Consider the following 13610-nt stretch of genomic DNA (forward strand, 5'->3'; position numbering starts at 1 on the left):
AATGTGCGTTTTTAGTATTTGGCTGCGAAATATTTCCACATAAGCCACTTCGTTGAGATATCATTTGTGTCCTGGTCGCTTTTGAAAAATAACTATATAGCTATCGGCCTTACCTGGTAAAATAAAATAAATAAAATTAGTTTAGCTCGTTTAGTTCATAGGTTCCCAACCTATATTCTTAAAACTCTTGCCACTAAATTTGACTATAAAAAATAATTATGTCTTGCACTCTTCCTTTCATCTGCTTCTGCAAATTAGAATTTCTCTCCAGTCAGTAAATAATTTCCTGCCTTTGCTGCTTTAAATTGTATATTCACATCCCTTTCCTTATTAGCCATCGCAAAGTCCAAGCTCCCTGAACCTATCTATGGCGCCTTTCCATCTTTTCACTGCCATGTTCACCGATCGCCAAGGGATCAATTGTATTTTTATTTATCAATGGCAACACATTGTACGATGTGAAATAGGTCTTAGTTTAATCGAGATTTGAAGTTTTCGTGACTGCAGGGATCCATACTCTTTGGTTCTTTCGGTAAAGTCACGTAGGTATAAAATAAATAAAATCACGACGTTTCGACTGCAACACAAGCAATCATCATCAAGTGGGAAATCCACAGCAAGATTTTTTTTTGAAGTGGGAGAGAGAATTGCTGTGGTAAGAGGTATAATATGTAAGAAAGGGGGAGGAGCAAGGGGGGAGAGGGAGGGGTGGGGGTGTGGGGTAGGGGGAAGGCGAGCGCTGCGTGGTGTAGTAGTACCCGGCAGATGATAGACAAACACTACAAAGCAGTTAGGGTTTTACCTCCCTCTCCCCCCTTGCTCCTCCCCCTTTCGTACCTATATAACCTCTTACCATGGCAACTCTCTCTCCCACTTCAGCAAAACATTTTTTCGCTGTGGTTTTCCCACCTGATGATGATTTCTTGTGTTGCAATCGAAGCGTGGTGATTTAATTTATTTTAGGTTTTAGTTTGCCATACCTGAGCTGGGCCACACAGCATAGGCCATTTATTGAGCACTGTCAACGTCAGTCGAGTCCTGCTGCGAGAAAACATTGAGGGGGCTCAGCTGGAAGTGTTGGTGCGTTCTTCCAATATAGCCCCCCCCCCACCCTCTGCCACATTTAGATACGCCCCTCCCCCTCCCCTGAAACCAGTATTTAAGATCTTGTCCTTTGGATTTCCCTTCACTTGATACAGTAAATTTAGCTGTGACGGTCCCACCTGAAGACGGAGACTTGTGTTGCCCTCGAAACGTCGTGATTTATTATTATTTTATTTTATTATTTTTTACCTACGTGACTTTTCCGAAAAAACCTAAGAGTACTTTGGAGGCTGACAAATGGGTTCATGATCCTATCCATGTAGACATTTAGTACCTCAAGTTTCAGCCACCTATAATAATAGGGGTTTCCCCCCCTTTTGGCAACAAAACTTAAACCTTTTTACGAGGATTCATGTCTGCATTAACCACAATACTTGCAGTCAAGCACCAATTGGGTCGAGGCTCAAAAGAAAGCCGTCCCTTGGTGTGGACCAATCAGTTTCAAGTACAATGCATATGTTATTATAGTGTGTTTTTTGTTTGCATTTTGACTGCAAGTATTGTGGTTAATGCAGATATGAATCATTGTAAAAAGGTTTCAGTTTTGTTGCCAAAAAAGGGGGAAAACCCTATTATTTTATTTTGGTACTGGCAAAGGAGGTCTAATGATGATTTCAGCCACCTGTTATTAGACCAGGTTCTCAAGTGGTGAGTGGCTGGTCTCAGCCCAGTCACTAACACAAATATACAGTTGGAAGATACAGTATATTTAGAGTGATTCGCTTAATTTAGCCTTCCTCAGTTTCAAGAACTAAAAACAATGTTGTATGATGCACGTGCTGCAAACCACTTTACAGAGCAGAAATAAGCAATGATATAGGGCTGGAAAATTAAGTCTTATTTAGGCAGCACTCTGATGGTAGTTTGTGATATCTTGCAGGCCAATTCTTAAAAATGAGGCTCATGAATGTCTGAACTAGGATGCAACTGGTGATGCATTTCAAAAATGTGAAGATCAATTGTAGAAAAAGAATCATCACAACAAAAACCGCACAAAGCGACAGCACGCCCTCTCTGCAAGGTTGATACCTTTTATTACGTGGAAAAAAATAATTGATCTTATAAAATAAATACGGCACTTGTTTGTGCCCAATTCAAACATCTCAGAATAAAACCTCACGAGTCCGCAGTAGACTCCGTAGAAACCGGTGACAGCATTGAGATAAATGAAGGTATTAAACTGATGCAAGTGTTCATATACCAAATGGCAACGAGTTATGTTCATGCTGTGTCGATTATCTAAATGATGTATTTCTTCCTGAAGGGAAATTTACTCCGCTAACAGGCCTTCAATCGAGACATGAGGGAATCCACAGCAAGGGCATTCGAATATGCATCACCCTAAGAGCCTTATTGTTAAGCCATGCCTTGTTTCCGATTGCAAAGGAGATCCCAGATTGCTATACAAGTTCTCGCAGAGATGTCCGATGCTATGCTTAGATAGCTGGACTCAGAAGGTTGCGAGTTAAAATCGTAGTTCGGATTTGGCTCTGGCTCCAGCACCAATAAAATAATTCCTTGAGCATCAATACATTTTTTACCACTTTGTGGGAAGTCAAAAGTGTTCAACCTATCATGAGAACGCCCCCCCCCCCCCCCACTCTGCAAAGATAGAATACCACTGGTTCTGGGGCTGCCAGCAGAGATATCCACTGCTTCATTGTTATCTGGAGCAGGAGGATACTTGGACTGACGTAAAGGGCTCACCGGTGAGCCATTCCTAACTACAGACTGCCAATAAATGTCTCGAGCATCACAATGTTGAGGAGCTCACAAATTATGGGCCTTGTACGTAGCAGCGGTGGTGAGATGTTATCTGATCGCCTAGTATACAGGGGGTCGTGGGTTCTATCCCGATGCCAGTATATTTGGAGTTTGCATGCTCTCCCCATGGGCGCGTGGACGTTTCTCCGGGTCCTCCGGTTTTTACCTCCACATTTGGCTGCTATACATTTCCACATGATAAGCCACTTTGTTAAGCTATCATTTGTGGCCAGGTTGCTTCTGAAAAAGAGATAAATAGCTCAGTGGGTCTTTCCTGTTAAAATAAAAAATATATTAAAAAGCAGAAATCTACAGAATACAAGGCCTAGTGATGAAAATATGGACCAGTATTTCGGAGCAAATTTTACATTAAAATGTCTTTCACCCAGTGAAGGTGACTGCAAGGAGTTAATCGGTGTATTATGGAGGATTTCATCTGAATTATTTCCTTAAGAAGCCACCTATCTCAAAACATGAATTATTACAAATATGAACAAAATTGTTGGGTAAATGGTGTCACCATTGCCACAGATTTCTACCTGCTAAGTCTGTGGTTGTATTCTTGTAAACGTCATTGCCAAATCTCCAACGTGACTGCAAGTGAAAAGGAGAAGCAGTTTAGTGCATTTTCTCTGCTCTGCTTCAAATTATATTTATTATTCTAATTCATACAAAGGCCAGCAGGCCACGTTATGAGAAGTGATCAAAAGGTCCACGGCCAATATTCTATAGCGGTGGTCCTGCAAGCCCACTGATATGAGGCCAGAGACTCGGACAACCCCTAACGCATTCACCTGCATCTTACAACCCTCTCATTCGCTCCTTATATACAAGTTGCACTAATACCCCTGCATAGCTACAAGTACATTACATTCAAGTACTTAAAAACAAAGTATAGCAAGTGCAAATAATACTTATTACTGTTTTGACAATTACCACAGCACGTGCCACCTTACAGTTTTTTTTTATATATATAGACGTTAACACAGCTGTGTTTAAAGACAACCAACCCTGATGTCAGTAGTGAAACGCATTTGGCATCGTCAAAAGGTCACAAGCAGCCAAGGCCGGACACGTACGCATTCGTGATGAGTCATCGTGGTATACAACTTCAGATGAGGTTACTCTTTCAAGGGCGTGCGTGCAACTCAGGAACACACCAAAGAGTGGTTTACAACGGACGTGAAGTGCAATTTCAAAAAGATATGTAAAATACAGTGATGCACAACACGCACAGCTTACTCGAAACAAAAAAACCCAGCTTCCCCCGACGCCATGTCGCATTACAGTATTATACAGTAGGGCACGCACACACAAAAAACACATACATTAGTACATCTTGAAATGTAAATGCGTACGTGTTGTCTCATAATTAAAAATGACCCGCGTGCATCCGGTTTACAGTTTTCCAGTGCTTGGCACGTCACAAGGATCGCGCTGTTCAAGTGTCTCTCCCACCGCGCTCTGCCGAAATTTTCGTCTCCCCATTTCCACACTGTGGCCGGGAGCCGTGACCACCAGTGTCGGGGGCTCGCCAACTTCATCGAGGTGTCCTGCTAGCATAGCCATGGATGGCGAGTCCCCGGTGGCACTCTGCGGGGAACCGGGTCCACCCACCGGCGGTTCCAGCACGCACGCTAAACCGCGGGTGTTGTCGTGCCCCCGCGCATCGAGCCCGGGGAATGCCGGCTCCTCCTCCTCCTCATCGTCCGTCCCAAGCACGAAACTGGGCCTCGCTTCACAGGCGCTGTCGCCCAAACCCGCTGAGTGCTGCCCATTTCCGCTGCACTCCCCGCTAGCGCTGGGCAGCACCTGGTAGAACGGCGAGGTGGAAGAGCCACTGCTGCTGCTCAACACGGGGCTGAATCCCATCCTCCTGAGCCGCTCCATCAGAGTGGAACTAGGGGGGCTGAGCTCTGGCTTCTTTCTCCGCCTGTTCTCACTCGTCCGCCTTCGGTGGCCCATCATCTCCTTGAGCATGGAGGTGGCCGGCTTGGAAGCCAGGAAGATCTCGATTTGCTTCCCCAGGGCTGGGAAGGGAATGGGGGAGAGCGGGTAAATTGGCGAGCGGCTGAATTTCGCGTTAACGGGAGTGGACGGCACGGCCAGGCTGCACGGCCTGCCGACGGCCGGGAAAGACTGGGTCATGGGCGGGTGGGCCGAGATGCCCCTCTCGCACAGGAGATGCGCCAGTCCCAACGCCACGCTGCAGGTTTTCGTTGACTCTCGAGCATTGGTGAAGGACTCAATGAAGCTGGGCTGGCGAGTGGGACACGAGGAGGAGATGGCGGTGTCCGAAGAGCACGTGGTGGATATGCCGCAGAAGCTGGAGTTAAGAAACACACAGGGCATGTCAGAGGAGTGCTCACACCACACTCGTTTGACAGGAAAGGGTTAATCGATAAAGCCATCACCGTGGATCACGAAGCCACCACCCTGGATTACTGTGTTGTTTAGGGGTTGTAGAGTCAGTTCACCACCCAGCCTGTGATGTTGGAAGGACAACACTACATTGCGAGCAGCATTCCCTAACGAGTGTGATTTGATACCTCCAAATGACATGCAAATCTCAACGAGCCAATCTCAATGAGTACTGACTATGCCAACTTTTTTTTCTCATTCCCAGCCACAACCATCATGCTACACCACAACATGAATAATGTTTGGCCCAATTATAAGTGCTAAGGTTCTGGAATGCTGCTCGATTTTTCCTGGGGTCTGCAAATTGCAGCCAGACTGGGAGGGAGGCAGTCAGAATGTCAAGGGGTAGCCAAGACTCAAGCCTGCACTCCACGGAGCAGAGGTTCCTGGCAACACAAACCGCCGATGGGATTACAGCGAGCATCAGGAAACACTCGTTGTAGCCATGTTAGTGGAGAGGGTAGTTTGGGATGATCGAACGAATGGGGTTAGTCACAAGTCTGCGTGTGAGATTTGCTGTTGCAGGGAGGCGGTCAATACTCTGGCATGCCTGTCGCTCAGCAGACTGCAGAAAAATCAGGCAAAACAAAGCTTCTGATTTCAGACGATTAAACATTGTAAGTTCGTAAGGGGGTATAGCAGTGGATTTGGGGGTGTTCGTGTCGATTCAGATAATTGCTGTGAGCAATGGCATATACATAAGTGGAGAGTGCGAGTCAAAAGTCAAGTGAGTCCTAGCCAAAATTAACAATGGGGCCAATCATCTCTAATAGCGGCCCTGAACCAGTGTTTGAAATTCCACATTTCCATTGTGGGGGGTTAGCCTTTTTGGGAAAACACTGTTTTCTTCCCAAAAAGGTTGTACTTATTTTATCAACACCTGAGGGATGATAGCTTCATTGATCCCTGACCAGCATTTTCAGTATTTCCAATTGTAAGTTGAGTGCTCTAACCAGTGCCACTCAACAAGATGTCAGGGTAAGTTACCAATCACACCAAAATGACCTGGGGTTACACTTGAGTGTCTGCCTGCCCTCTGCTTAAGGACCTTTGAATATGCCAATGCTCATGAGCCCTGCGGGACATTTTAAATAGATTTGTTGGGATTACAATTCGTGATCCTCGACACAATTGAAATAATGTTCACGAACACGCAGGCACCACATTTCCACATACACATTCCTCATACAAGCAGTCTTATCTACGGCTGGGCTTGCATAAGGTCTTTGTGAGTTTGCATTATGAGCAGTTAGTTGTCATATCTTTTTAACAGTCCTGCATGGTATAAATCATGTTTACCTCATAAGACAACTGTACAGCAGCTTGTAGGGAGTTTGTTTGTTTTGGCCATGTTGCTAAAGTTCATATCCAAGGCTTTGAACAGACGCAAATTCAAGCAGAGCAGCAGCATCACGCAAGACCTCATGCACGCCACAGCATGCTGCGGATCCTTACTCTCTGCAGACCCAGCCTAATCTTCTATTAGCAACTCTGTCTGGGGCTGTGTTGATTTCTCCTCACCGCAGGCCCCATCATCACACCTGCGCACAGTTACGCACACCGCAGCGCGTTTGAAATTCACGTCTCACAGTCCACCAGAAGTTTACAATTGTTTTTATGGAAGTTTGTTCTTTTCTTTTCTTATTCCGGAGGAAATCAGCACATGGAAACTCCACCTGCATCAAGCATCACAAAAATTGTTAATATTTTATTTGTTGATGTTTTGCCTATTTCTACAGGATCTGGCCAGGGCTCGGAAAGAGCACTGGTTGGGAAATGTTGACTTCCACTAATCAATTTAAGGTTAACGTGATTACAAACTCAAAACGAGCATGGGGTGGCACCAAACTACATTTAACAACCCTGAGTCAGTCGTGGAAATGTCACGTTTCTATAGTGGGGGCCAGTCTCTTCATAGGGCAACCACCGTCTTTACATGATTAACAGGAACCAAATATCCACTATGAGATTGCATTTCTTGCAAATGAAATGCATCAGTGTCCTCCAGTGTATTTAAATACACAAATATAATTAAAACCCAACACATGCAAAACGTTCAACAGTGCTCACCTTCGAGCTTGCTCGCTACGTTCAGCATACTGAATGCAGCGTACAACATCCTTGCGGTTTAGCAGGGCTAAATAAATACGAGCCAACAGCTCCGTCACCATGAATATGTCACCATGAGCTCATGGGACCCTTGATGGTGAGTGTGGCAGCAGTGTGAATGATGGTGCTGACCGTGGTGGTTTATGGCACTGACCTGGGCAGTGTGCCGGAGGCTGGCTCGTCAGACGGGTGCATGATGCGGCACGTGGTGTAAGTGCACGTGAAGTTGGTCTGTACCAAACACTTGCCCGGGTAGTGAACTGTAGAGTGAGCAAACATATGCAGGAAAGGCATAATTGAGACGTTAGTACATGAAAATAAAACCAATAAAAGTTAAATTGTTTCTCTTCTCCTGTTCACATCAATATGGAGAGGGATGTGGTCATCTCCATTCGTGACACCTACTGTGCTTGTGGTGGAAATTCCACATTCCCAAGGCCGCAGACAGTCTATCTACCTAAGAACCGTTTATGACTTCCCACAAAGTGAAAACAACATTTGTTATTCAACTCAGTCATCCCAGTAATTGCACTTTCCCAATGTTAACGTTTCGAAGTTTGCCACAATTCTCACATTCAAGACGCAGAAAAAAACCACCATAAATTGAGAACTAAAAACACAATTAAATCATGTTTCAGGCCTAAAATAAAACTAAACTAAAACATTTTTATTTTACTAGGTAAGGCCCACTGAGCTATATAGCTCCTTTTAAGTAGTGACCTAGCCACAAATGGTAGCTGAACAAAGTGGCTTATCATGTGGAAATGTATATCAGCCAAATACTCTAAGTGCAGGTTTCTAAATGTGGAGGGAAAAACCGGAGGACCTGGAGAAAAATCCACGCGACCACAGGGAAAACATGCAAACTCCAAATATACAGGTGTCAGGGTCAGGATCAAACGCATGACCTACTGTATACCAAGCGAGAGAGTTAACATCTTGCCACTGTGGCAAAATAAAACATGTATGTTCATCAACCAAAAACCATCACTCCGGACCAAAATTCTACATTTCTATGGTTATAGACAATAGCCTAAGTCTCGTAATAAACAGATACGGCGTTTTAAACGGTGATAAATAGAGAGGCACAAAGACTTTAGTTTGAGAGCCGTCAGCAAGGATAGAGGTGAGGCCGGGAGCAGGGAGCCTTGTGGGATGAGAAGTATACCTGAGCTACCATCCTCTGTCTCTGCAGCACAGTTGTGCATGGAGTCAGGGTGACCACTAGCAGCTTCTGCCCTCTGTGCATCTCCGAGACCTGGCTTTCCATCTGTGTGTGAGTGTGTGGGTGGGTGTTTAGGTTGACAAGGAAGTGAGTGAGTGAGCGAGTAAGCAAATGAATGAGTTTGTGGTTGGGTGAGTTGGTGAGTTACACATGTAAAAAAAAGCAAAAACAACAAAATGAAGACCATTTACATGCACACACGCACACAATAACAACAACAAAAGTATGTGAGGTGTCACAAAAAATGAAGGGCTCTACTGGAACCAGCTAAGGGACACCATGCGCAAGGGCTACAGAAGAGGTGAACAACAGTTTTTTTGGCAATAGGTAAATTCCCGTCGGGTGCAGTCATAAAACGAAAGGGTGGAAATCATCTTGGACCATGGCTATAAATCAGTATGGGCGGCCATTAATGCCATTGTGCTGTGATAAGGGCCAGCCTATCCATAGGATGACCAATCCTGAATTCCTGCAATGTGGTGCTCATCCTATTGGCCCTGAGGTGGTGGGGAGGGGCAGGAGGCAAAGCAGGGACCTGGTTCGTCCTCCTCATAGTCGGTGATGCGGAACACAGCCGAACTGCTGGGGTGGACTAGCTCCAGTAGCTGGGAGTCTTTGACGATGACGCCCGGGCGAGTGTCCAGTATCCCGCCCAGGTGTGGCCGCGCCAGCTGCTGCCAATGCTGCAGCGTTGCTGATCCTGCAGTCACCACCAATGGCACACAAAGACAAAGATCCCACATGTAACCTTTAACAAACGGATGGGGCAAGTGATGTTCACGAGTAGGATCTACAAAGGCCGGCATAACACACGAGGGAGTGGGTGGCCAACACCACGTCCAGCCACCTTTGTCTCCCCAGTGCTGATGTTTAGACACTGCATCAGGTACTAGTTTAAGGATAAGTAGACCTAGAGGAGGCCCAGGACCGGTACAGATATGTCATTGATGTTGGTTGTGAGTGGGAACCAAACTTGGGTCGCCGAGTTCGTAGAGCGGTGTGCTAACCACTACACTACCACTCCCCACTATGCTACTACTCCCCAATACAACACACACCTACATGTGCACTCAGATACATACCACCATAATAAGCATGTTAAGCATCAATGGATGTCGCTATTCTGAACAAGAAACATAATATAAACATCACAATCTGCCCTGCCCAAAGTTTTACTACTTAATAGCAACGGCTACAATGAACAAGAGGGGTAAACTCAAATATTTACAAGAACGTAACCGAAGCCAAAGACTTGTATTACATTTCCCAGAGGCAATTGTCCCTACATATAATACGATACCAATGGGTACAATAAAAAACGCCATGCTTTTAAAATTTTAAACAAATAAGGATAATGTTTCACGTGCCAACTGCACCTAAAACATCACCCGCACACCGCACCTTACACAAATAGGACGGTGGTTATTTTAGGTGTAGCCCAGGTGGGTGAAGGCACGCTGGGGGGAATGGGGCAGTGAGGTGTAAGTAAGCACTACAAATGTCCAACGGTAGAAGGGGGATTTTATATATATTTATTTTATAAATCTCACATTGTTTAAAAACTCTGCATAAATGACCGGTGTGAAAACGTTTGGATAATAGGAGGCCTGCAACTTTTGGCTGATGGAAAGTGATTGGTGCAAGCTGGGCTGGCGTGAAAGGCATGGCTTTGTGCTACAAGTGCTCATTGAGTTTTGAAATCATCTTAGAAATTGCCAAACCTGAGCCAGATACCGATCCTGTCACATCACAACCTGCCCTTCCCCAAAGTAATTTCATGGGGAAGAGTGTTAACATGTGTGTGTGTGGAGAGTGGGACCGCCTACTGCGCTACCATCGTGACCACAATGTGCATCATCATCATAAGTGGTAGTATGTATCGAATTGGCATCATGCCAGTAGAGGAAGCAAACAGTGCACCACCTTGAGCCAGAGAACATAAGCTAAAGATGCCATCACATCTAAAGTTAATTGAGTATAACTCTTAATCCACACCAATGACAGTGGCTTTTGCATGCCACTCACTAAAAACTGCATCCCTACAGCTCATATATACAAGAGAAACTTGACATTCTTAATCAACTGGTACTGTGGATAATTCAGATTTCTGAAAAGTCTGGAAGGGCTCATGTCAGATATAAAGGTAATCCTGCCCCCTGCTGGCCACTCTTAGAAAGGCACTTACAGTGGCAGATATACAAGCATGTTGAATGTCTCACGTGCCCAAGCGGGGGGGGGGGGGGGGGGCGAAATAATACGTTTTTATAACAGTTTTTTTGCGCAGTTATTGTTAAACGAATCAATGAACACGAGTGCAACCTCAAACATTTGCTCAAGAACCCGATTTAATCACAGGTGGCTAAAACCCCGATTCGAATTTTAAAATGTAGGGCCTCAACGGTGCCAGTTCACTTCCCCAACACAGAATTTAGAGTACAAGCGACATGATCCACCCAACTCGGCCAACTCCAGTACAGAGGACTCTTTGACTGTGACTCGATCCTTTTGAACGCAGCACGAACCTTCGAGGGGCTTGACGATCTGCAACTTCTCAGGCAGGTATGAGCGGAAGGCGAGTGACATTGAGGAGTGCGAGTCCTCGGAGGACGATCCACCGGGCGTTCGCTCGCCATCCGACAGGCAGCCCTCGCTGCCCGGTGGCGTGGCCGGCCGACTGGGCTGGCCGCTCGCAAGCTCTGACAACTGCTGCTCCCACTCCTCCTCCATGAAGCGCCTCTCACCTAAGTGAGCCTCGCGCCGCAGCGACAACCGGCGCAGCGCGGCCTCCAGGTCGTGTGAACCGGGAGTGCCAGGCTGGCCCGGGCGCTTCTCATCGCTGCCGCAAGGAGATAGGGCGAAGAGGTCAGGTGGTTTGGATGAGTCGAGGTATGGTATTGAGCAATGATAGGTTTCAGGGAAGCAAGGCAGAGAAATGAGATAGAGGGTCAGTGTGAAGGCAAGGCTGCCCAGAGGTTCCTGAAAGCGCAGAGCTAGAGGCCCAGGGCAGAATGAGACGTGGGGGCCCCCCTTATTTGTTTGAAACGAATAAATAGGCCCATTGTGGGGCCCTTTTTTGTGTGAGGCCCAGGAAAAAATGACCCTTTTAGAAAAATACTTGTGATGCCAATATGTCTAACAGACTCAGGGCATGTTACAAATAATCAACAACTCGCAGCACTAAAATCCGACTACTCACAGCACTAGTATCTGACCACTCACAGCACGAATATCCAACAACACTAATATTTGACGACTCACGTGTGCACTGGTCCAAACTCGGTGGTATCGATGAGGCCGTGCGAGCGCAACTCGGGGGACACGCTCGTCCCGTCCGTCATGAGGAGGCCGGAGCGTGGCGACCCGGCGGCGCTCTGCCTCCTGGAGGCGCGGGGCGAGCTCAGGCGCGACGACACCACCGAGCCCTGATTCGAGCCCGGGATGGGCAACGGCGAGAGACAGGAGGAGATGGACGCGCGCTTCGACGCCGTCGCCTGATTCGCCGTGCGCACCGTCTCAAACACTCGCCGCTGGTAGGCCCTGCCAACACACGCGCCAGCGGCAGTCACTCACACGTCGCGCCGCAAGGAGATGGACAACGCCAATAGCAATAGGGTCGGGGCAAAAGATCACATTGTATCCTGCTCAGATGAGGGAGAGTGGGGCAGTGCTCATCTACAGTGGTTGGATATGCTATATTCCTATGGTAGAGACAGTCACTGTAAAATAATCACCATGGACTTGCCAAAAAAGGTAATTCTTTTATTAATGAATTAGAAAAAAATTAACGATTAGGAATTATGAGTTAAGAGAAATGGGCATTGCTCTAATACTCATTTTATCAGAGAAACCTGTTCTTTGTTTATCTTCGTGTTTTTATGTGTGCGAGTGTGTTACATACATAGGTGTGCGCTCAAGCGGTGATAAAGTGGCTCGTATAATTTATAACGCAACTGGTTACCGGAATTTGATTCAGTAAGGAAATAAACCTTCCCTGGGCTTCTTCTGAGCCAACCCAGCCTAAACAATTCCTTGGTGTGGTCGATAAATGTCAGCGGCCGGGTGTGGCATTGGCCGCATCACACCACCTCCTTATTTATTGGTTCCGCCTTAACACATGCTCACTAAGAGCGTTTGCCCCCAGAGCTAATGGAACTGAACTTGAGATATGCGTCTGTGTGTGCGTTGGCCTGTTTGTCACAGTGGTAATGGCAGTAAGAATGCAGTACTTGGGCACGCCATCCTCCAGCTTCAACGTCTTCCTCATAGTGCCCTCAATCTCAGCCGCTAGCGAGTCCTAAAGGGGGAAGCATGGCCATGGGAGGGGGAGACAGAGCAAAGTTCGCTCAACACGGCTACATTCACCCCAGGGCGTCAATCTCAACAACGACAAAGCCGCCATGCCAAGAGGCCAGCCAGCTTAAGCCACTAGGCATTCTCAAGCCGCTCAGCCAAGCTGACCAGCTGCTAGCGCTCACCATGGGGAAGTGCGTGTGTGAGTGCAGCCAGCGTTGCGCATTGGTGGAGGGCGCCGTCTGATTGCGCAGATTCTTGGCGTCCTCCTGGGCCTCGTGCAGCATCCCAGTGCACTCCACCAGCTTGACCTGCAGCTCGGCAAGCTAACAATGCAATGCACAAACATACACAACATCTAACACAGGCTTATGGAACAAAGTGAGCTCATTTCTGTTTGAGTGAGGGTCCATGACACATGGTTAAGTGAATGTGAGATTCCGTAAATTGGAAACTGCTCAAGTCAAATTCCAAAAAGGTAAAAATGTCTCCCCACTCAAATGTGTCTTGGGTAGTGCTCAGCTTTGTTTACACTCCTAGGCCACTGTTGGAAATTCAACATTTCCAATGTATCCATAGACCTACCACTTATGACGTTTCACAAAGTGGTACTCAAATGATCAACTTCAGCAGAATGATGCGCTGAGCCAACCTCAGAACATGAAGTGAACTCGCCAACCTTCCAATCGCTTTGAGC

The 13610-nt window shown here is 46.6% G+C and overlaps 1 protein-coding gene across 9 annotated transcripts in view; it reads right to left on the bottom strand.

Annotated features, from left to right (window-relative positions):
* Positions 1-2121: 2121 nt before the first annotated feature.
* LOC133344888 (trafficking kinesin-binding protein 1-like) overlaps positions 2122-13610 on the bottom strand; it is a 64348-nt gene continuing 52859 nt past the window's right edge. For 5 of the 9 annotated variants that reach the window (XM_061555193.1, XM_061555189.1, XM_061555190.1 and 2 more), the window contains 8 exons: positions 13099-13239; positions 12850-12917; positions 11882-12160; positions 11146-11459; positions 9159-9323; positions 8567-8668; positions 7553-7658; positions 2122-5194 (listed from right to left, as the gene is read on the bottom strand). In XM_061555193.1, coding sequence (XP_061411177.1) covers positions 4267-5194; positions 7553-7658; positions 8567-8668; positions 9159-9323; positions 11146-11459; positions 11882-12160; positions 12850-12917; positions 13099-13239 — 2103 coding nt within the window. In that variant the 3' untranslated portion in view covers positions 2122-4266. Of the gene's footprint in view, positions 5195-6588; positions 6831-7552; positions 7659-8566; positions 8669-9158; positions 9324-11145; positions 11460-11881; positions 12161-12849; positions 12918-13098; positions 13240-13610 lie in introns of all 9 variants that reach the window. The other 4 variants (XM_061555195.1, XR_009755391.1, XM_061555196.1 and 1 more) reach the window with 4 other exon arrangements.

Source organism: Lethenteron reissneri, chromosome 20, assembly GCF_015708825.2.
Source record: "Lethenteron reissneri isolate LAM-NWPU_2019-01 chromosome 20, ASM1570882v1, whole genome shotgun sequence".
NCBI classification, from domain to species: domain Eukaryota; kingdom Metazoa; phylum Chordata; class Hyperoartia; order Petromyzontiformes; family Petromyzontidae; genus Lethenteron; species Lethenteron reissneri.